The sequence below is a fragment of the Cydia amplana genome, chromosome 22 (assembly GCF_948474715.1).
Source record: "Cydia amplana chromosome 22, ilCydAmpl1.1, whole genome shotgun sequence".
In the NCBI taxonomy this organism is placed as follows: Eukaryota; Metazoa; Arthropoda; class Insecta; order Lepidoptera; family Tortricidae; genus Cydia; species Cydia amplana.
In genome coordinates this window covers 11341073-11363375 of record NC_086090.1, presented here as the reverse complement: position 1 = coordinate 11363375, position 22303 = coordinate 11341073, and the positions used below count along the sequence as shown (strand labels likewise).

At 36.7% G+C, this 22303-nt stretch overlaps 1 protein-coding gene across 1 annotated transcript; it reads right to left on the bottom strand.

Annotated features, from left to right (window-relative positions):
- Positions 1-1504: 1504 nt before the first annotated feature.
- Positions 1505-5667, bottom strand: LOC134658428 (uncharacterized). The gene is made up of 5 exons (XM_063514111.1): positions 4470-5667; positions 4060-4158; positions 3216-3334; positions 2604-2765; positions 1505-1771 (listed from the first exon to the last, which is right to left on the bottom strand). The coding sequence occupies exons 1-5, from the start codon at positions 5401-5403 to the stop codon at positions 1541-1543; spliced, it is 1545 nt and encodes a 514-aa protein (XP_063370181.1). The 5' UTR covers positions 5404-5667; the 3' UTR covers positions 1505-1540.
- Positions 5668-22303: the final 16636 nt, after the last annotated feature.

Genomic DNA, 22303 nt, shown 5'->3' with positions numbered 1-22303 from the left:
ATTATATACTCGCGAGATTCTTTGGAAAGCATTCTAAATTTCTATATTTGTACAGTAAGCTTATATAATGCAATAAGTATAATAATTTCGAAATAGCATTTACATGAAAATGTATAATTATTTAACAAACAGAGCCATCGCAAACCTGAGAATAATAAAACCTTAGAAGGCATGTCCTAAGTCCTAACGACTGAGGCGAAATTTTTTGGTTGTCCTACTAGGTAGGTACCTACTGCCCTTTCACTAGATTTTTTGAATAGCGAAGGAAGTGAAAATAACAACTCGTATTTTGGCTTCACTTTTTAACACGTCAGCAATATGAAACTAGGTTTCTAGATTTTAAAATTCTATGTCACACTATGAATGCGCTCTATCTGCCATTATCATTTAGTAGTTAGTAAAATCTAGTACTTACTAAATTACCTAGTAACTGGGCAGTTATTATGTGTATAAAAATTGAGCAATGATAGGTGTTTTAGGAAGACATTATTCTAAACTTTAGATAAACAATATCAATATTAGAAAACATCGTATGAAATATGTACAAAATAACATAAAGATAATCTTCACAAATATTTTTCTAAGTAATTGTACCATCATATAAAAATATATAATTATAAAAATTTAAAGTACGAAACACGAATTGATTTTTAAAGTACTTTTTAGGAAGACAACTACTTACTCGTACATTTACTGGACCAAGTTGGTCCCTAAAATATATATTGGTCTATTAGTTTAACACTAAATTACATCCATGTTGTCTTAAAAATGCTTCTTAGAGATCATTTGTTTCTAAAACAAAGGAATAGTTTTTATTACTAATATACTGGAATAATTATTAAGTAGGTAGGTACACTTACAACTATAGTCTTTCAAATGAGCATTTTCATTATTGTAGGTAAAACTTTGAGCTATTTTGCACAAAATATCTAACTAATCGAATTTTTGTACTTTAACAAAATAAATTTTATTAATTGTAAAAAAGAAAATAAGTTCTTTCAAGTCGACCTCAGCTTGTTATAAACATTTTCATCTTCTCATCATTTTCATTCTTTACAAAATACTAGTCTTCATACGACATTTCATAGACTTTCTCTTTAGCTTAATACCCAAGGTATTTTCCTGTAGGTACTTCTCTTTTTCTAATTGGTAACTTAATTAGGTAAAGAGAAGTAAGGCAATGTCTTGCTACAGCAGGATTAAATTTTTTGGCACGTTGGTGACGTGAGGGTGGGATTTGAAGTATTACTAAAGGTAAGAGGCGCTGGCATAGTGTTGGAAAATGTTCAGCCAAAGCTACAGCCTTGAATCTATAGTCTCTGTAACCTTGGGACAGTCAGCTTATCCCTGATGCACCTAAGCGTCGCGAGCTTGGCCGGCGAGCTCGGCACCATCTGCTCCTGCTCTATTCGGCGAGGTCGTGGTGGTAGACAGGTCCTAGGCACGCTGGTGATGTGGGGGTGGGACTTGACGTGTTTGCGAAGGGAAGAGGGGCTGGCATAGCCTTGGAAAATGTTCAGCCAAAGCTACAGCCTTGAATCTATAGTCTCTGTAGCCTTGGGACAGTCAACTTATCCCTGATGCACCGAAGCGTCGCGAGCTTGGCTGGCGAGCTCGGCACCATCTGCTCTTGCTCTATCCGGCGAGGTCGTGGTGGTAGACAGGTCCTAGGCACGCTGGTGATGTGGGGGTGGGACTTGACGTGTTTCCGGAGGGAGGAGGGGTCCGTGTAACGCTTGCCGCAGCCGGCTGCTCCGCAGGCGTACGGCCTCTGGAAGATAGACAACATGATTAGAAACAAACTGTGGAAAACGGACGATAGAAAACGCATGTTGTTGAAAAAGATGGCGACGGAGTGGTGACGGATGGGGACGGGAAAATCATACGACATTGGCGGGAGAAGCTCATTTGGCTAACAGTACCTACTTAACAATATATTTCTTTTAAGGGGCCTTGGTTGTAGGTATGTATATAGCTCCGAAGGGCTACTGCATACGAGTATTTTATTTCATCATAGGAGCATAGGAGGTACAGTCGCCATCAGATATATCCGAGCGGCCGAGGCGCTGAAAAATATCTGAACACAACTCTAACGCCTTGACAATAGAGGCGAATTCAGATATTTGTGAGCGCCTGGGCCGCTCCAATATATATGATGGCGACTGTACTTAAAGTAGGTAGGTAGGTTTCTGGAACACCTGCTAACATGACATTACATTTATTAATTTCTCCTACCTAAACGCTATCTGACTTGTCTGGAAGAGATCGCATTTCAGCGATAAGCCCGTCTGTTGTTTACCTCTTCTTGAGTTGTTGTATTCATTGTATTATTTTCTGTACTGAGGATTTGAGGTGTACAATAAAGAGTATTTGTATTGTATTTAAGGTAAAAGTCCCCTCTCTAGGCTCGATATAGTCAATATGCTAATTCCCAGTACGTGACCCTCTGCTGTCATATCCATTGACAATGACTTAGGTCTGAGCGGAAAAAGAAGAATCGTGCATAAGGGAACTATATTCTATGACTTCTCTTTCCGCACAGACTCTAAGTTTAAAGATGATAAGCACTGGGACGGGCGTCTACCTTACACCGATGTACTTACAGCATTAAAATGCGTCCTCTGATGCTTAGCCCGATCCGAGGAGTTGGAGAACGCCTTGCGACAGTGCGGCGCGGGGCAGGCGTACGGGCGCTCCCCCGTGTGCGACCTCACGTGGATCTTCAGGTTCTCCAGCCGGGAGAACGCTTTGCCGCAACCTGGGTGCTGGGGTGTACAGATATAGATTACGACTACCTAGGCTCAAAGGGCGTAAGGGACAAAATGGCGAAAATGAATTATGAACGCAGTTACACTTTGTAACTGCGTTCATAACTACAAAGTGTAACTGCGTTCATAATTCATTTTCGCCATTTTGTCCCTTACGCCCTTTGAGCCTACGGTAATCGATTAGATCAAGAGTGGGCCGAATTCAGCTTATAAGATTTGAAGTTAAATAAAGGCTTGTATAATAGCTATTAAATATAAAAAAAACCTACGCTAACTATATGCCAACAAAATCCATTTTATTACATCATTTTGGAAAAGAGGTGCTCGATCGATTTATATCAGACACACTTAGCAAAGAACCACCGCAAGGAAACTCGATTTCACGTAAAAATAACCTCATCGAAAGCGGTCCTCAACCTCATCGGCGAAAGAAGATGATGAACTTACATGACAGCGATTAGGCTTATGTCCGGAATGAACCCGCATGTGTATGAGCAGCTTGTAGCGCGCGTTGAACGGGCGCCGAGCGCGCGCGCACTCGCGCCACAGGCAGCTGAATTCGTCACCTGCAAATATGGACATTCTGAGAAAGATGTTTAAGTATGACTGATTATTTAAAAGTTATGCTGTTGAATCACACTTCCATCAAAGTGTGTAAAAAAAGATTCTGTTATTTTTTTGTTACCATCTAACTAATGCCTAAGGTATGCGATGTAAATATTGTTCGTAACAAGAAAATGTTTAGAAAACTTTAACACGAGTTTCGTAAAAAAATACTTCCTCTTCTTTCAGAGTTAGCTAGAATGTAGACTGTATCACCCACCCTACGTAGACTGCTAAAATTTTCCATTATCATAGTCGGTAAAAATGGATTAGGTGTAACATTTGAAAATTGGACTCTACAGTCACCTGCAATAATATGTTACACAACAAAATATCTGCAACTTATTCATATTCATATTCATATTCATATCATTTATTGCATACATGTGTTTACAGTAGGTCTTATATTATATATCTTAGGTTACAACATGCACCCGTTAGGGCATAGCAACATTTTACTTAAATAATACTTAATCTAAATTTTATCTTTACAGCTATGTACATTATTCACCCGCTAAATTGTAATAATTAGATTAATATTAATTTATAATAGAATAGAATAATAATAGAATAATTATTTATACTTATAGAGCCATAAGAGTGTGTCACATATTTTGCTGCCTTCGAAGAGTAACATATTATTATTGCAGGGGACTGTACAAATAATTTAACGAGATTATTTATTTACCTTTGTATGTATTGACATGCGCTCTTTCAATGTGTTCCACCAAAGTATTCTGATTCGGATACCTCTCGTAACAATGCTCCCATAAGCACACTCGTTCTCCTGAAAGTAAAATATAACAGGTTATGGCATGTTCAACACATACTCCACATCTCACACAACTGGAGTCTGGCTGGCTAAGTAATGTAAATGTCACAGTACTGGACAATCTGGACAATCTAGACATAGTCCCAATAGTCGCTACCATCAGTTTTAACTCCAAACTCCAAGCAATATTGGTGACAAACGGGATGTCAAACCCTAGGACGCTTAGATCCACTATGTTTTACGATGTTATACATAGTTTTTATTATTAAGGTAAGGGGTAGGTCTTCAGCACTCTATTATTTGTTTATTAAAAAAAAAACAGTTACCTTGTGATTTGTCCTTGGCTGTTCTTCTTTCAGTCGAGTAGTTGTACTTATTTTCAACATTAACTTCATCATTTTCCCTCTCAAAATTCAAACCAAACTCATCCAAGTTAACAAAAAGTTCATCTTCGTCTAACAATTCAGAGTTTTCATCGTAGTAAGTTGAGCTCTGCACGTCGCTTTCGATCGAGTCTGACACTGAAACTTTTCTTCCATGTCTTTCGAAATTAAATTCTGTACAACTTGTCGGTGTATCTGGTAAAATATAGGTTTTATCGCTATCTAAATTATACAAAATGTTGTTTGGATAACTGTATTGTTCTAAACTGTTAACCACATTTGTATTATTATTACTATTTACAATAGTTTCATTTGTTTGACTATAATACTGTTTTTGTGGTACTTCTTCTACGTTATAATTGCAATAACGCTTTGCAAAAGCAGTTTCTATAGATGGTAATTGGTTAGGTTCTGTTGGAGTAGCAAGATATTCTTCTTTGAAACCGGAGTTCGAATTTTCACCATCTTCACGACAAAGCTCATCAATTAACGATTCGTCATCTATGTAGTCATTATTTCCTTCATAAAAGTTATTTTCAGTTCTTGTTTCGCTATAAGATTCGCTTTTAAAACTATTGTCATCAAACTCGATGCTATCTAGATCTAAGAGCACCTCTTTTATATTGTGTTCTTTGATATTCTTATCAATTACTTCGTCTATTATTTCAAAGTCAGTGTTGGGAGTGGTTCCATTATTCCAATCGAGGACTTCAAAATCGAAGCTCTCTTCATTTCCATATTTGAAGTTATCGCTCTTTCTCTTATTGTTTTCTATTTCTAAATTGAATTGCGACATGTAATAAGCGTGTAGGTCTGTAACGCCATCTGCCTCTTGAAACAGGCCATCGTCTTCGTAAGGTGTGATGAATTCAGCCATATCGGGTTCATTTACCTATAAAAGTTCAGTAATCTTAAGACCATTGACATGTGGTGTTTGCGTTTGCGCATGTGGCTTTGCTATTATTATAAAAATAAACTTTCTCCGCTCGCGGCCATCTGCGAATTATAAATTTAATCGTTTTTTTTTTGCGTTGTATTACAGGCTGGCAACACGTGTTAAGTGGTGCAACCTATTTTGATGGAGAGGAAGTTACCGTTAGCTAATGATGCCTAAAGTTAGGTCAACAGTATTTTTGGATATCATTAGGCTATTGTAAATGGTTATTTATCTTTACGGAAGCTACCTACCAGAAATGTGTAGAGAAATTCAACCTACTCGTAGTACCGATTAATTAAAGGTATATCGCTTGCGCTTGCGTTATGTAAGTAGGTACCTATTAGAAAACTTTTTTTAATATTTTGTGAGTTCAGGTGTGGAAAACTTGAACCGGGATGTGGTCATAATTGCTGGAAGAAAACTAATGAAATACAACTTTTAGGCAGATATATGTTAGAAAAATATATTTCCATACATGACGAGCTCGCTGTTTCAGTCCATTGAGAACAAGACATCAAAATTTAAATTTAAAGTGGAAAAAATATTAATAGCATCGTTCGCAGACGTTTCTGCTTGTTAAAAATTTAAATTAAGACATGAAAAGTATTTTTTTTTATACAGATGATTACTTAGCATTTTCTTAGTTAGGCATATAATATTAGAGCGAACAAAAAAATGTTGTAACCTGGAAAATTAGAACCAAGGATGTACCGGGTTCGAATCATGGTAATGGCATTTATTTTTGTGTTTATCACAAATATTTGTTCCTCACTTTTCTAAGTTAAGTATAGGTGTTTTATATATGTGTATTTAATATGTAAGTGTATGTGTAGGTATATTATATATACCGTCCCCTAATACCCACAACATAAGCCTTATTAAGTTAACTGTTGGACCAGATCGATTTATGTAAAATTGTTCTATAATATTTATTAATTTAATTATTGTATCTTTATAAAAAAATAATTATGAAAACAAACAAAAGTTAGTATTAAATTACCTACATTATCAATAAAAATAATAAATATAAATACTAGGTACCATTTTTAGTTTCAAATCAACAATAACTGCTCAAAAATGTTTTTTATTCTTTAAATTATCCTTACTTAATTTGTTGTTGTTCAAAGTATATTTGTGTAAGTAACTGTATTTAAACTTTGTGAGGTATGCATTGATAAGTACTGTATTAAATAGTTACTAACTGTAAGGTACCTACACTATTACGCAGTGTATAATTTTATTACACGTAGGTACAAGCAATATTTTTTTTTTCTGATAAGTACCAAATTTTTTGTGCTAGTATAATTTTATAAATAACTAAAATAAAAATATCTTAATTTATATTAGAAATAACAACAAAAATACAGATAAATAATCGCCTTTCAGCAGAAATGTTGTCATTCCTAAAAACAAACGCATAAAACGAAAAAAACTTACCGATACTTAACTAATCAATCACTGTAGCACGTCACTAAAACGGCGGGAACTGTCAACGTGACACATAACCTAACTTTTGCCGCGCAAACAAAATGGCCGACCGACGTCCACACTCTCCCGTGACTCTTTCAGGAATAACAGGAGCACTTGGGATAGCGAAAAAACTATTGAAACTACACACATGTGCTTTTCACGCGGCAGTCTTAACTTTACAGCTGTATTTTTAAGATGAACCCATTAATTAAATAGAAATAAGAGTCATTTTAGCTTGAGATTAATTTCTATAGCGGTAATTTGGTTTCAGTTCTTTACACCCTATTGGCGCCATACACAATCCATTTGAAGATTTTATTGATTCATTTGTCAGTTTTTTCGTGAACAGAAGCGTAAAATTTTAACAGGTACTTAAAATGAATGGACGTCTTATATTGAAAAGTTTCTCTATTATTTTTCTTCAGCGAAATATGGTGAAGTGTGTTGGCGCTATTACAGGAACATGGCCGTTCCGTTGAGTCTAGGTAATTCTTTCTTACCATAGAGTTGGACCATACTAAGTATTCAGGTTAAGTGCTACGTCAAGTACCTACGGACTGTAGCTTAATTGAAATTGAAATCGTTTTTTTAAAACTCTACCTATGTAACTTAGTATCAGGATTCTTTTATCTCTACCTATGTAAAGTAATATTATGTATGTTTAATTTAAGATCCTAGAGATAGTTTAATTTAAGATTCTAGAGGTACCTAGTTCGAAAAAAAAATACATATGTTTATGATACTGACTAGGTATGTACTTACAGTATAAGTGTCTTAGCTTAGGTTGCTGTAAACTAATACTTGTTTGTTTGAATAAAGAATAGGGATGTATGTCTAACTCTAGATACCCTTGCCTTAACTAAGTCCTTCAAACATGTACATAGGATTACATATGTACCTATTAACAAGGTGACTTTCTCTTATGAACGGAAGCAAAACGTGGAAATCTAAGTCCATGCATCAGTCGTTCACCCAAAGATAGCGACATTGTATCTATTTGTCGATGCACGTACGTCATAGATTATCTTCAGTTACGCATTATATTTATTACTGAAATAAAGTTGCCGACGATATGTTTTAATTGCTTAAAGACAATTAATACATGGGTCTTAGGAGGAATATTTGCCGGAAAATTCAAAGACACTTTTTTTATAAAATTAGGTAGTAGAATTTAATCTGTGCCTTTTTCTATACTGACACGTTGGGTGTGTTTGAGTATAAATTAAATATTGCATGATTGGCAAACAAAATGTTTTAAAACAAATAAAAATGAATATTATACATGGCTGGTATGATAGCGGGAGTGATAAAAAGTAAAAGTTTGAAATAAGAAGAAAGTGCACGCGCAGCCGATGCACTTATGGATGACACGTGTGACGAGATGCAGCGAGCCACGCACCAGTGCAAGATATAATAAATATTAATTTAAATGAATTTTACAGTACATATGACACTACTTTCCTGCACTAGTGCGTAAATAATCACTTTTCGTTGCTATGTCAAATATTGTAGGTACTGTAAAACGTTGTACGACACACGTGCGAATAGGTAATTCGCAACGCGTGTCGATTTTAAACACTCCCTTCGGTCGTGTTTTAATTTATCGCCACTCGTTTCGAATTTCCTCTTTTCCGCACTTGTATCGTAAATAACTATTTACACATTATTTATTACTTAAGCTCCCTTTACCTTTTGAATGGCAAAAACTCCTGCTTAAGTGTTATGGCGTAAGCTGCCAAAGTAACCTTTTTACACTTTCAAGTCAGCATTAACTCACTTGCGCCCGTAACCTTGGCGTGTGAGTGACGTTTTTGTTTTTCACGTAAAGCGTTCAAAGGGCTAATCACGTATAACTAGGCTTTTAAATTATATCTTTGTCTCTGTAATGTCGCCTGTCAGCCTGCCTGCTTAAAAAATGACATACCTAACACATCTCACCAGCCTCGGTAGTCGGATAAAATGTAATAACATTCACAAGTGTGACACAAAATTCAAGATTGTTCGTGCAAAATTTACTCATATTTTATAAGAAGAAACTATTTTTAAAAAGCCATCTTACATCGCAAAAATAGCTTTCATTTCATCCTTGAACAATGTGTGCCGCAAGGATTAAACTAAGACAAATATAAATGCTTACAAAATGAAATAACTATTTATCTCGATCAAAAGGACGAGTTTATATAAGAAAGTTACCACATTTACGTCCTTTTTATTTTGAACTTTAAAGTAATCGTAACTCGTAATGCGCGCGATCATATTGGCAGCATTTTATTTTCATGGTTGTACTATTTTACACTCTATATCATTAAGATAAAGTTGAAAAACGTATAAATTTAAACGCCCGTATTATAATAGTTAAACATCCGTATTATAATAGCATTACGGTCTATAATGTTATGGGTAATTTTGCTTTTACGGTTTAAACTTTCCAGAAGTTCTTCATGGCAAAAAGACTTAAGCGACTCGTTTTTCCTCATAAGTAAAGCTCTTTATTGTTTGAAATGTTGTGTTTGTTTGATGCATTATTACAATAACACACATTACTTAGAAGCGGTTAATTTATTTGTGTTTTAACCGATGATCACCTTACTGCGGTAGCAGAGTGTTTCATGTTTCAGGGGGTCGTGGGTCTAGCCCTTAGAGTATTAACCAAACGAAGTAGCCATGTCATACACAATGTATGGACTGACGTTTATCTGACATGGCTATTTTTACGTTACGTATACATTTGACGTGCCACTCCCCCGCAAAAATCGGCAGACTGTTTTGTACAGAAAATTACAGGCAAGGCGTCTCCATTTGGTTATAAAGGTCCAGCCCCGTATGTCAATGTTTTATTGACTGTACAACCTGTATAGGTCAAGGAATTTAATTTTTCCTCATTTCGTTCCTTGTCACAGTGAATAAATAAAAAACAAAACTGAACTAAAAACGGAAGAAATGCAAACGGGTTTTAGCCATCGCAAATCTCCGTAAGCCACGTTCTAATGTCTACTTTAAATTAAAATAAAAAAATGTAAGTCACTTTCATATCTACTTCCTAGGTCTAGGAACTTTCTGATTTGTCCTTACTTACTTCATGATTACCAATCAACAAATTTTATAGAAATAAAAAGATGTTTCTAAAAATACTTTTCTGGCCTTCGTGGAGCGCGAAAAACGGTTTTTATTTTCTCTATTGTTTTCAATTTTTCCTAAATAAAAAAGTTAAAATTTAGTTTGTTCCTTGTAATTTTATTAAAATATTGATTCATTCATTCTTTAGTTGATCATATCCAATCCTAACTCTTTAAAAACTTACTATATTTTACTACAATGTAGTATTATTTAAAATAAAACTCCAATATATAGCGATGTCAAAAAAAAAATGCCCGGAGTTATTGGTCGGAAACTATATAATAAATTACCTGAACATCTCAAAAAGGAATCAAGATTGACAGTGTTTCGTGCTCAAGTGAAAGACCTATTATTAACAAAGACTTTGTATAGCATAAAAGAATTTAATGAACTGTAAATGTCATGAATGCACCTTAGTTTAATACATAATAAATAATAAATAATACATAATACATAATTAATTAATTAATTTTTGACTAGTCGCATTTGTTAGTAGTATAGATATTGTGTACCTACATTATGTGTGATGAATAAACTATTATCTATCTATCTATCTCTCTATATAGTAAGTAGTATTCTTCGAAAACTAACATGTTGCTAGTATACCTACCGATGATGGCTAATGATTTATTAACAGAATAGTTTATCTAGGCCACAAGATGAGCATGAAATGCTTACACTTGTCCTATCCGCAATGGTGCTCAAACTTCAAGATTTAATTTAACAAACATTCTTTAATTTATTTTATAGTTTTTGAAATAGTTGTGTAATTGTGTTTACATTGTAATGTTCTTCTGTTTATAAAAAAGTATGTATACCTAATAATTATTGATTCGAGTAATGTATACATTTTACTCATTCTTTTTAAGTTGTAATTATCGTGGGACAGGTATTGACAATTAATAGTGTAAGATAGTGTAAGGACCGTGAAATAATTTGATATTCGAGACATGATCCACATTTTCATATATCCTGAAGAATATTTTTGCATCAGCACGAGGTACCTATTAATTTATACAACACCATATTTATGTACAAAATACCTTACTGTTAGTTTAGTGGGACAAACTTATATCGTATCAGACACATATGAGTTACTATCACAGTAAACAATATAATAGGGATGTTGACATGAATCGCGAATATATAACATGTTATGTTTTTACCATAGCAGGGAATATTAGAACGCGGAAAATCATATTTTGCAAGTGTAAATATGCGTAATAAATTAATTAAAAATAATCAAAAGTATTTAAAATAATGCCCAGTATCACGTGACTGCAAACGCCAATCGGAGCGCGTGACGTAATCACAGTGGAATCACCAAAGACAAGTTATAAAACCTGTGTCTAGAGATTATCGTACGCGAAACGCGATCTTGGTGCGGTGCGGCGCACGAATCGATAGTCTGTAAGGTGGTGCGTTAAGGACGCAGCTATAAGTTAGAGCGAGAAAGAAGGTCGCTGTCCGATGTGGTAGTGTGTTAAGGCTTAAAAAAAAAATTGACAGTTGCCATATAAAGAATTTAAAAAAATGACTGACAGCAGTTTGTTTAAAACGCCGTTACGTCATCAAGGTCACGTGACAGTTTGGAGCGTTTAGGCGCGAAATTTAAACACGAAACTTATTATACATGTTTTTTTATTCAAAATTAATGAATTTTTTTTTTATATTTTTTTCCGTAATAATTACGTGTCTATCTACAAAATGAAACCAGTTCCAAAAAATTGTCAACATCCCTATTGTACAAATTTCTTCAGTTAAAATGAGTTCCAACTAGCTTTCAGAAAAATAGTTCACGACTGAAGCGTACATGTCACAATTTAAAGTTTCGTATTTATAAAAAGCATAGATTATCCTAATTATCATCCTCTGGAGTTCTGATGACCTTACTCAATACAACTACATAGAACTATGCAGAGAAAGTTAAAGTTTGAGAACCAGTGATCATCGCGGTGGTACACCGAATTAACACTCGTGCGCACCGCATGACACCAACTGCGGCCCGCTGTGTTTTAGAAACTGGAGCGATTTTTGAACTATTGGTACTTTAAATTTTAATTGTATGTATAACTAACCTATAATGCCCTATACCCTATCCCTACTAATATTAATATCTAGTAGAACATATAAAAACTCAAAAATGCGCGTTTCCCAGAGGTAAGACCTAGCTAGATCGATTTTACGCCCCCGAAAACCCCCATATAGCAAATCTCATCGAAATCTTTAGATCCGTTTCCTCTCGGAAAGCTCATCCGTGAGCTCCGGTGCTGGCTGAGTCTCTCCTTCTCTGGTGGAAGGGGAGCCAGCCACGCTTTGGCCGGATGCGGCCACGCCTGCGCCTCCAGAGGGCGGCGGCGGAGGCGCAGAAGACGCAGAGGAGGAGGAGGAGGAAGAGGACGACGAGGAGGACGAGGTGGAGTCGTCCGACTCCAGCTCCGCGAGCGGTTCCCCTGCGCGTCCGATCAGTTCCAGCGGTATAGCTACTCGCATTCCTTCTCGGTTGTTTTCCCCCTGGTGTGCCTCGTCCTCCTCCTCCGATTCGGTTTCTTGTTCCTGCAGTTGTTCCCCGTCGCTCGATCCCGGAGCCGGCGTGGCACGCTCCACCCCATTCGGTGCTCTTCGCTCCAGCTCGGGATCTCTATCTTGTTCCTCCTGTTCCTCTGCCGGGGGGGGGGGGGGCATCAGTTGGGGGAGTATTGGGGGTGGGCTGCTCCTCTGACCTCCCGCCCCAAGCAGATTTCGGATTAACTCTCGCTGCGATATATTTAATCGCTGCAGAGAGTCAATCTCGGCTTGTTGGTCTTCCATAACAACCGCCGCGAGCCTCCTCAGCTCCTCGAACTCCCCCTTGCATGCCTCGCACACCATCGTTCTGAAATAAGCCAATTTTACAATCTTTTGTTAACTCTTTAATATCTCTTTGAGTACTACTGTATTTATTAGTGTGTTAGGTTTTTAATCGACTTCGGTCGCCTTCCCAATATTTACAGATGGTCTATAATAACACTACCACTAGGTAAGTAAGAATTACTTTAATTGGCCAACCTGAATTTACTATTTATTTTGTTTAGAAACTACAATTAGTACAATGCATTAATTACCGTAAGCATAAAATACCACTATGCTGGCCACTATACAATATTTTTACGCCTTAAGGCGTCGAAAACCACTCCACCATTAAACATTTCTCTACAGGTATATTGATTTTACTACGTTTTGTTTTATCGATCTCTTGTTAATTGACCCTTGTGTTATTTAACCTTATTAAAAGATTCCTATTTTGCTTTAGAGCCGTTTGCTTTTGCGACTCTTATCATGATCCTCCTAGCGTACCTCATAAATGTGTGTCGGGTGTCATCGCTCTCGATCAATTCCCATAGGTTACCTCCAGTAATTTTTCTACCCATACCGTGTTCGCACTCCAGGCGCTCGTAGTCATATCTAGGGCACTCTGCCAAAATATGGGATATTATTTCCGAAATATGATAGGTATTGTATATTTATTATATAATATCTGGGTGACCGAGCTTCGCTCGGAAAACATATAAAAACTCGAAAATGCTCGTTTTCCCAGAGATAAGACCTAGCTAGATCGATTTTTCGCCCCCGAAAACTCCCGTATAGCAAATTTCATCGAAATCGTTACAGCCGTTTCCGAGATCCCCGAAATATACATATATAGAAATATACAAGAATTGCTTGTTTAAAAGTTAAAGATAAATGCGGAAGTAACTCTATCTGTGTGTGATATTTTTCCTTGATTATTTTTTAACGTCGATATACTAAATTTCCAGTAATTGTCTTATAGCGGCCCGCAGTTGATGCCTCATAGGCAATACAGCACATGTCCCTACAGAAATAAATACAAGTAATTGTGCGCACGCCCAACTCGTGGCAGAAAAAATATTTAAAAATAAACCCCTTTGAGCACTACATCTTTTTTAATTGTTTACGAATGCGCTTTAAAGATGGTTTGTTTAGATAAAGTCGATATGAAGATATTGAAGTTTGTTTTGTATACAAATTATTGAACGCTTTCTTTGACTAACATGTGTAGGAAAAGTACTTTTCTACATTTTGAGCGGTAACATTTCACCAAGTTGAGGGGCTACTGTAGGTTAATTTGGCGTTCGTCAAAAAAGTATTTCAGTTGAAGTACTGCCTTGAAGTTGCAGGCGTCCATATATGTTACGGTGACCCTTAATTCGGGCGTCGAGTAGATGCTGCAACGCTGTAGCAAGAATTTCCCATTTTCCTCCGTAAATTAGGCGTTACGTTGACATCAGTCAAAAAAACGCTTATCTGATGATGGAGACAGGAGGTTGGCATGGGAGCTTTAGCTTTGTGATAAAACATCATAGCCTTTGTTTGGGTTTGTTGGAATAGTCTCAACGAGTATTAGTTGCCTATTGAAAGGAATTTACTAAAGTAGAGTCAGCTTGCAACAAAAAATAAATTTTTGGAAAAAAACTTATTTTTTAAAACCTATAAATATTTTAAGTACAATTGATCACAGGTAGGCGTTCTACCTGCTTTCAAAAAATTGTTTTAGATTAAAGCATTGAAGTCTAATAGAGCTATTATCGTCAATAAAAATGGCTAAAATAAATTAAAGATTTAAAAAAGCTAATGAATTAATTCATAATTAAAAATATAGCAGTGCATAAGTAGTGAAGGCAGATAACGTGGCATTCTGGTAATATCATCGACGTGACACCGCTAGCTTGATTTATGATGGCAGCAAGTGCAATAGTGATGTGCCCAAAACGTACCTACGAGCATCGATATCGATAAAATATTTAATGGTAATATAATAATGTCGATTACACCCATCCCGAGAATATTGTCGCTCGTTTATATGGAGGACCGTAGGTCTTGGAGTCAGTGCGGAAAGAGAAGTATTGAATATATAATCTAAGCATGTAACAAAACGCATGACAGTGACAGCTAACGTCACTTGATACTATATCCGTAACCTTCTTTCGATTGCTATCTCTCTCTTCTCCAATGTCCGCCATCCCGAATACTGTTGTGCGCGATACAATTTTTATATTAATTATAATTAAGGCCATCTTGACCTGCGAAAGGTGCGTTTATTATTGTAATAAAAGCTCCTTATTTGTGGAAACTAAAGTGCAGTTTATTTTGAAGATTCCTCCAGTCCAGCCTAAAAGTGCAGCACATCGACTCTCACGCGGAAGCTGTGTCGGTCCACCCTGGCCTTTTTCAATAGGTTCTGCGCCCAGATTAGAACCGGTGGCGATTGGAGGACTAGAATATCGCGCCCACTACTCTATCTACCTTAAAGAATGGCTGAAGGCGACAATGATGTGCCAGCAGAAAACGGACCCGGCGCGGCCAATATGGCGCCGCCGCCCGCTGCTTCGGCTGTTTCCACAACAAGTTCGGCAACTTTTGTGCACCAAAACATGGAAAAACTACAAGGCCAAGTTAATTTCTGCTCTTGGAAGTTCGCCATTAAAATGGCATTGATTTTGGAAGGTTTATGGGACTGTGTGACCAGTGTAGTCGTGACGGACGCTGCGCGCGATCAACGTGCGCTGGCGCGCATTGCACTTAGTCTGCACCCATCGCTATATCAGTATATTACCAGTTGCACCAGTGCCAAGCAAGCTTGGGAAAATCTTAGAAATATATTCGAAGACAGAGGGCTTTATCGTCGAATTGTTTTGCTACGTGAAGTACACAAGGCCAGCTACGCCGATCACGCCGGTATGAACGCGTATATCGACCATACTATGAAATTAGTACAGCAACTTGCTGATATCGGCAAAACTATAGAAGATAGTGAAGTGGCAGAACTGCTTTTAAGCGGGTTACCTCAAGAGTTTGATTCCCTTGTATCAAATATGTCTACAGCCTGCCTAACGTCGACTATATCTAGTGAGTTTGTACGAGCCAGGCTGATGCAGGAAGAGTCCAGGAAGCTAGCGACATGTTCATCTGAGACTGCTTTTGTTTCCAAAGTACAGTTCAAAGCAAAGAAGAAGTTTACGTGTGCTTACTGTCATAAGGAGGGCCACGTCAAATCCAAGTGCTTCAAACTGAGAAGAGATAAGAAGCAGAAGGAGGATCCCATGCCAGCCGCGTTCCTGGTTTCCCAGCAAGACGTTTACATAGATTCCGGATCGAGCTGCCATTTATTTAATGATAAAAACTGTTTTAATTCTATAAAGAAAGGACAATCTTCAGTGGCTGTGGCTAATAATAGCAAAGTGCTGTGTGAAGGCACCGGCGATGTAAAACTAAGGACATTCGATAAGGTACTTACTTTAAATAATACTTTATATGTGCCCCAACTGTCATGTAATTTAATATCAGTCAGTAAACTCTTAAAATCGGGATGTGATAGGGTGATGTTTAACTCGGGAGGATGTTTTGCATATGACAAGAATGATAATTTAGTTTGCTCTGCAAGTGAGGTAAATGGTATCTATAAATTAAATGAGTCTAGCAAAGAAATGCACAAACAGGAGCACTCTTTGTTCCTGCAGGATAGGCAGGAATCACCGAGTGCCACAGTTGTTGCTCAGCGGTCTGATATGTCTCGATGGCACTCTAGGCTTTGTCATATCAGCTCTGGAGGTATGTACGCCCTTAGGGATAGACTTGCATGCAGTGTTATGTTTCAGGATGGCGAAACACTTGAACAGTGTGTACCATGCCTTAAGGGGAAGATGGTCAAGACTCCATTTCCCAAAGGTGGTGGAACGCGTGCATCTAGACCCTTGGAGCTAGTACACTCCGATGTGGTTGGTCCTATGCCAGTGAGCAGCTTGGGTGGTGCCAACTTTGCTGTCACCTTCACAGATGACTACTCGAGGAAATCCTACTGTTATTTAATGAAACATAAATCAGAGGTATGTGACCATTTTATTCACTTTAAAAATTTTGTAGAAAAGCAGACAGGTTTATCTATTCTTTGTTTACGTTCGGACAATGGGAAGGAGTATGTAAATAGTAGACTTTCTAGTTATTTAAAGAAAGAAGGGATTGCTCACCAGCTAACTGTTCCTTACTGCCCCGAACAGAACTCCGTGGCGGAGAGATTAAATTTAACTTTGTTCAATAAAGTAAGGTGTATGTTGCAAGAGGCAGGCCTAGGTCAATGTTTTTGGGGAGAAGCGCTAATGGTAGCGACTTATGTGAAAAACAGATCTCCCACTGTTGCATTGAATGGCCGTATACCTGAGGAAGTGTGGACCGGGTCCAAGGTGGACCTTAGTCACCTCAGGGTTTTTGGTTGCAAGGCTTATGCTCTGATTCCAAGTGTCAAGCGCAAGAAGCTAGATGCTAGGAGTAAAGAATACATTTTTGTGGGTTATTCTGAGACCACAAAGGGTTATAGGCTGGCAGATCCCTCAGATCCTAGGAAAGTCATTTTATCTCGTGATGTGAAATTTTTGGAGGATAAGTTTTTTACTCCACAACATTCAAACAATGTACCTGATAGTAATAGCTATGATATTAATGGTATGATTAATTTACATAATAATGAATTGAATATACATTCCAATAATAATTTGAATGTTGATAATGATAATTTTATTCATGGATTACAGAATAATGAATTAAATAATTCAAATTTTAATGATGACATTTCAAATGAGGTCATGGAAAATAATGAATTAAATAAAAGTAATGAAAATGTTAGCGAAAATAATAATAGTCAGTTTTTGAGTGATGAGGGTAATCGGTCTGATTTTACAGATGAATGGAGAACCGGCAGCGACCAGGAGTCCTCCGATGACTGCTCGGCGGGTGCAGCGGGTGAAGAGCCTGTAACGTCACCTCGCGCGGCTTCATCTAGAGGCGAAGGGTTAGCTGCGGAGTCCAGGCCCGTACGTAGTACTAGGGCAGTTCCTCCTAAACGGTATGAGGATTATGATTTATCTATGCTCGCTCAAACTGTACTTGAAGACGAACCACAGTCTTATGATGAGGCAATGGCCAGCCGTCATCACGACGAGTGGTTAAACTCAATGAAAAGTGAGTACGACTCTTTAATAAATAATAATGTCTGGAAGCTTGTGGATAGGCCCAAGAATAGAAATGTAATTAAATGTAAGTGGGTTTACCGAGTCAAATGTGACTCTTCAGGCAATTTTCAAAAATATAAAGCTCGTTTAGTCGCGAGGGGGTTTACACAGAAGTATGGTATCGACTACACTGATACTTTCTCCCCAGTTGTACGTCACTCTACAATGCGTCTTTTGTTTTCTCTAGCTAACGAGTATGATCTCAATATAGATCATATAGATGTAAACACGGCTTTCTTAAATGGTGAACTTAACGAAACCATATACATGGAACAACCAGAGGGTTTCCATGATGATACAAATAAAGACAAAGTGTGCCTGTTACAAAGGAGCATCTACGGCCTTAAACAAGCCAGTAGAATGTGGTATTGTAAAGTTCACGATTTATTAACTAAAAACAATTTTAAGCAAAGTAAATGCGAGCCATGTGTTTATTATTTTAAGTCTGACAAGGAGTTCATAGTCATTGCGTTGTATGTAGATGACTTTTATATTCTGTATAGAAAAGACAGCTCACAAATTAAAAGTTTATTAAAGTTGTTAGAAAGTGAGTTCAGTATTAAAAACTTAGGTCCTATACAGAATTATCTAGGTATAAGAGTAACTCGAGACAGACAGAAAGGCATCCTTAAGTTGGATCAGTCTGTTTATATTAAAAAGGTACTTCAAAGGTTTGGTATGTCAGAATGCAAACCCGTTTCAACTCCCATGCAGACAGGTTTAAAGTTGTGTAATTCTGATAAACCATTGAATGATGAAACTTACAATTACAGACAATTGTTAGGATGTTTAATGTATCTTTCTGTCTGCACAAGACCTGACATAGCCTATGCGTGTAGTCAGTTGAGCCAATATAATAACTGTTTTGGCTTAACTCATTGGTTAGCTGCCAAAAGAATTTTAAGGTATTTAGCAGGTACAATTGATTATAGTTTACTGTTTGTAAAAAGTAGCCAATTGAATTTAAGTGCATATGCCGATGCAGATTTTGCCAATGATCATAATGACCGCAGGTCATATACAGGTTTTGCTATCAAACTTGGCGGAAACATTGTTCACTGGGAGGCCAGAAAACAGAAATGTATTGCTCTATCGAGCTGTGAAAGTGAGTACCTAGCTCTATGTGATGTAACGAAGGATCTATGTTTTGTAAGAAACTTTCTGTCTGAAATTTTTACAGAGTTAAAGTTACATTCTATTTTGGTGTATAATGACAACCAAAGTGCGCATAAATTGTTAGCAAGCAAAGAATATTGTCACAAGCGCACCAAACACATAGATATTAGGTATCATTTCATTAAAGACCTGGTAGAGACAAATTTTATTGTTATAAAATATTTAAATACTGAAAAAATGTTTGCAGATGTCCTTACCAAGCCACTGAGTAAATGTAAGCATGTCGAATTTATGCATGAACTCCACGTCAGAAATAAGTATCCATAAGGTATAGTTTTAAGTGTCTTTATGTACCTAACATATCTATACTTAAGGGATAATTTTGTTGTTATATGCTTAAGGGGAAGTATTGAATATATAATCTAAGCATGTAACAAAACGCATGACAGTGACAGCTAACGTCACTTGATACTATATCCGTAACCTTCTTTCGATTGCTATCTCTCTCTTCTCCAATGTCCGCCATCCCGAATACTGTTGTGCGCGATACAATTTTTATATTAATTATAATTAAGGCCATCTTGACCTGCGAAAGGTGCGTTTATTATTGTAATAAAAGCTCCTTATTTGTGGAAACTAAAGTGCAGTTTATTTTGAAGATTCCTCCAGTCCAGCCTAAAAGTGCAGCACATCGACTCTCACGCGGAAGCTGTGTCGGTCCACCCTGGCCTTTTTCAATAAGAAGAGTCGCAGAATGTATTGGACCCCATACATTTCACCACTCTTCTCGGACTCTGCCTATAAAGTAGGCTACTTATTTTAGCAATTGTACACTGATACAGATAACACAACGATGAAAAAGATAGATTTTAATGTGTGTTTAGGAATTTTAGACACTGTTTTAGTACCTATATTGTGAAATCATAACTTAAATTGAAACATTATAATCTAGCCATAACCTAATCATTTTCTTCATGAATCACTTGAGAGCTTGGTCAGTTTTTTTAGTGACTTAAGTTTCAGATCTTAATATATAGGTATAAATTAAGTATAATAAGTCGATATGAAGATATTGAAGTTTGTTTTGTATACAAATTATTGAACGCTTTCTTTGACTAACATGTGTAGGAAAAGTACTTTTCTACATTTTGAGCGGTAACATTTCACCAAGTTGAGGGGCTACTGTAGGTTAATTTGGCGTTCGTCAAAAAAGTATTTCAGTTGAAGTACTGCCTTGAAGTTGCAGGCGTCCATATATGTTACGGTGACCCTTAATTCGGGCGTCGAGTAGATGCTGCAACGCTGTAGCAAGAATTTCCCATTTTCCTCCGTAAATTAGGCGTTACGTTGACATCAGTCAAAAAAACGCTTATCTGATGATGGAGACAGGAGGTTGGCATGGGAGCTTTAGCTTTGTGATAAAACATCATAGCCTTTGTTTGGGTTTGTTGGAATAGTCTCAACGAGTATTAGTTGCCTATTGAAAGGAATTTACTAAAGTAGAGTCAGCTTGCAACAAAAAATAAATTTTTGGAAAAAAACTTATTTTTTAAAACCTATAAATATTTTAAGTACAATTGATCACAGGTAGGCGTTCTACCTGCTTTCAAAAAATTGTTTTAGATTAAAGCATTGAAGTCTAATAGAGCTATTATCGTCAATAAAAATGGCTAAAATAAATTAAAGATTTAAAAAAGCTAATGAATTAATTCATAATTAAAAATATAGCAGTGCATAAGTAGTGAAGGCAGATAACGTGGCATTCTGGTAATATCATCGACGTGACACCGCTAGCTTGATTTATGATGGCAGCAAGTGCAATAGTGATGTGCCCAAAACGTACCTACGAGCATCGATATCGATAAAATATTTAATGGTAATATAATAATGTCGATTACACCCATCCCGAGAATATTGTCGCTCGTTTATATGGAGGACCGTAGGTCTTGGAGTCAGTGCGGAAAGAGAAGAGTCGCAGAATGTATTGGACCCCATACATTTCACCACTCTCGGACTCTGCCTATAAAGTAGGCTACTTATTTTAGCAATTGTACACTGATACAGATAACACAACGATGAAAAAGATAGATTTTAATGTGTGTTTAGGAATTTTAGACACTGTTTTAGTACCTATATTGTGAAATCATAACTTAAATTGAAACATTATAATCTAGCCATAACCTAATCATTTTCTTCATGAATCACTTGAGAGCTTGGTCAGTTTTTTTAGTGACTTAAGTTTCAGATCTTAATATATAGGTATAAATTATTTATCACCTTTTAATTACTTTGATTATAGGCCTACCAAACTCAACGCAATCATAACAGTGTCGTCTATTGAATTAAAATCTATAATTGAATTGATTGAATTGGTATAAATTAAAACCTAAAATTGAATTGATTGTATTTTTTTTTATTGCTAAATTGCTGCAAAACTTCAAATCATATAAAAATAACACCTGCTATTGCGTTTTCCCATCCCTACGAACGCACTGACATGTGGCTCTTAATTATAACTCTTCTCGCCCTCAACTAAAACCGCTGAACCGACAAAAAACCTAAAATAACCGTATTTTTAATCCAGATCTGGTTACTGAACTCGTACAAAAAACCAACACATGTCTAGGAATGGGTTAAATTCCTTTTTTTACCCGAAAGTGTCGTTCGATTCGAAATGGTAAGTTAGGGGTTTAATTTAGTATTTTCAAATGCGTTTTTATGTTGTTTTTTTCGAGTTGTTTTTATGATTTTTTGTATTGAGAGATGAGTAATGGCAACACATGGCAATGATCGTGATTGTTGCCATATGAACCACGTGAGAATTGTTTTTTTGGTTTAGATTTAGACATCCTAGAACGTGCATTTTTGGAGCGTATTGCTCGTCTCGAAATAAATGTGACAGTGTCTGTGTCAGTCGGCCGGAATCGTTTTGAGTTCGCTAAATAAGTCATTTTTTTATGTTTAGCGAAATCTTCCTTTTACGCATATGCCTTATTGCAATTTACAGCTATCCCTTTTCAAGTCACTTTCTAAAGGAGGCCGAAGTACCTAACAAAAAAACTTTGTTAACAAAA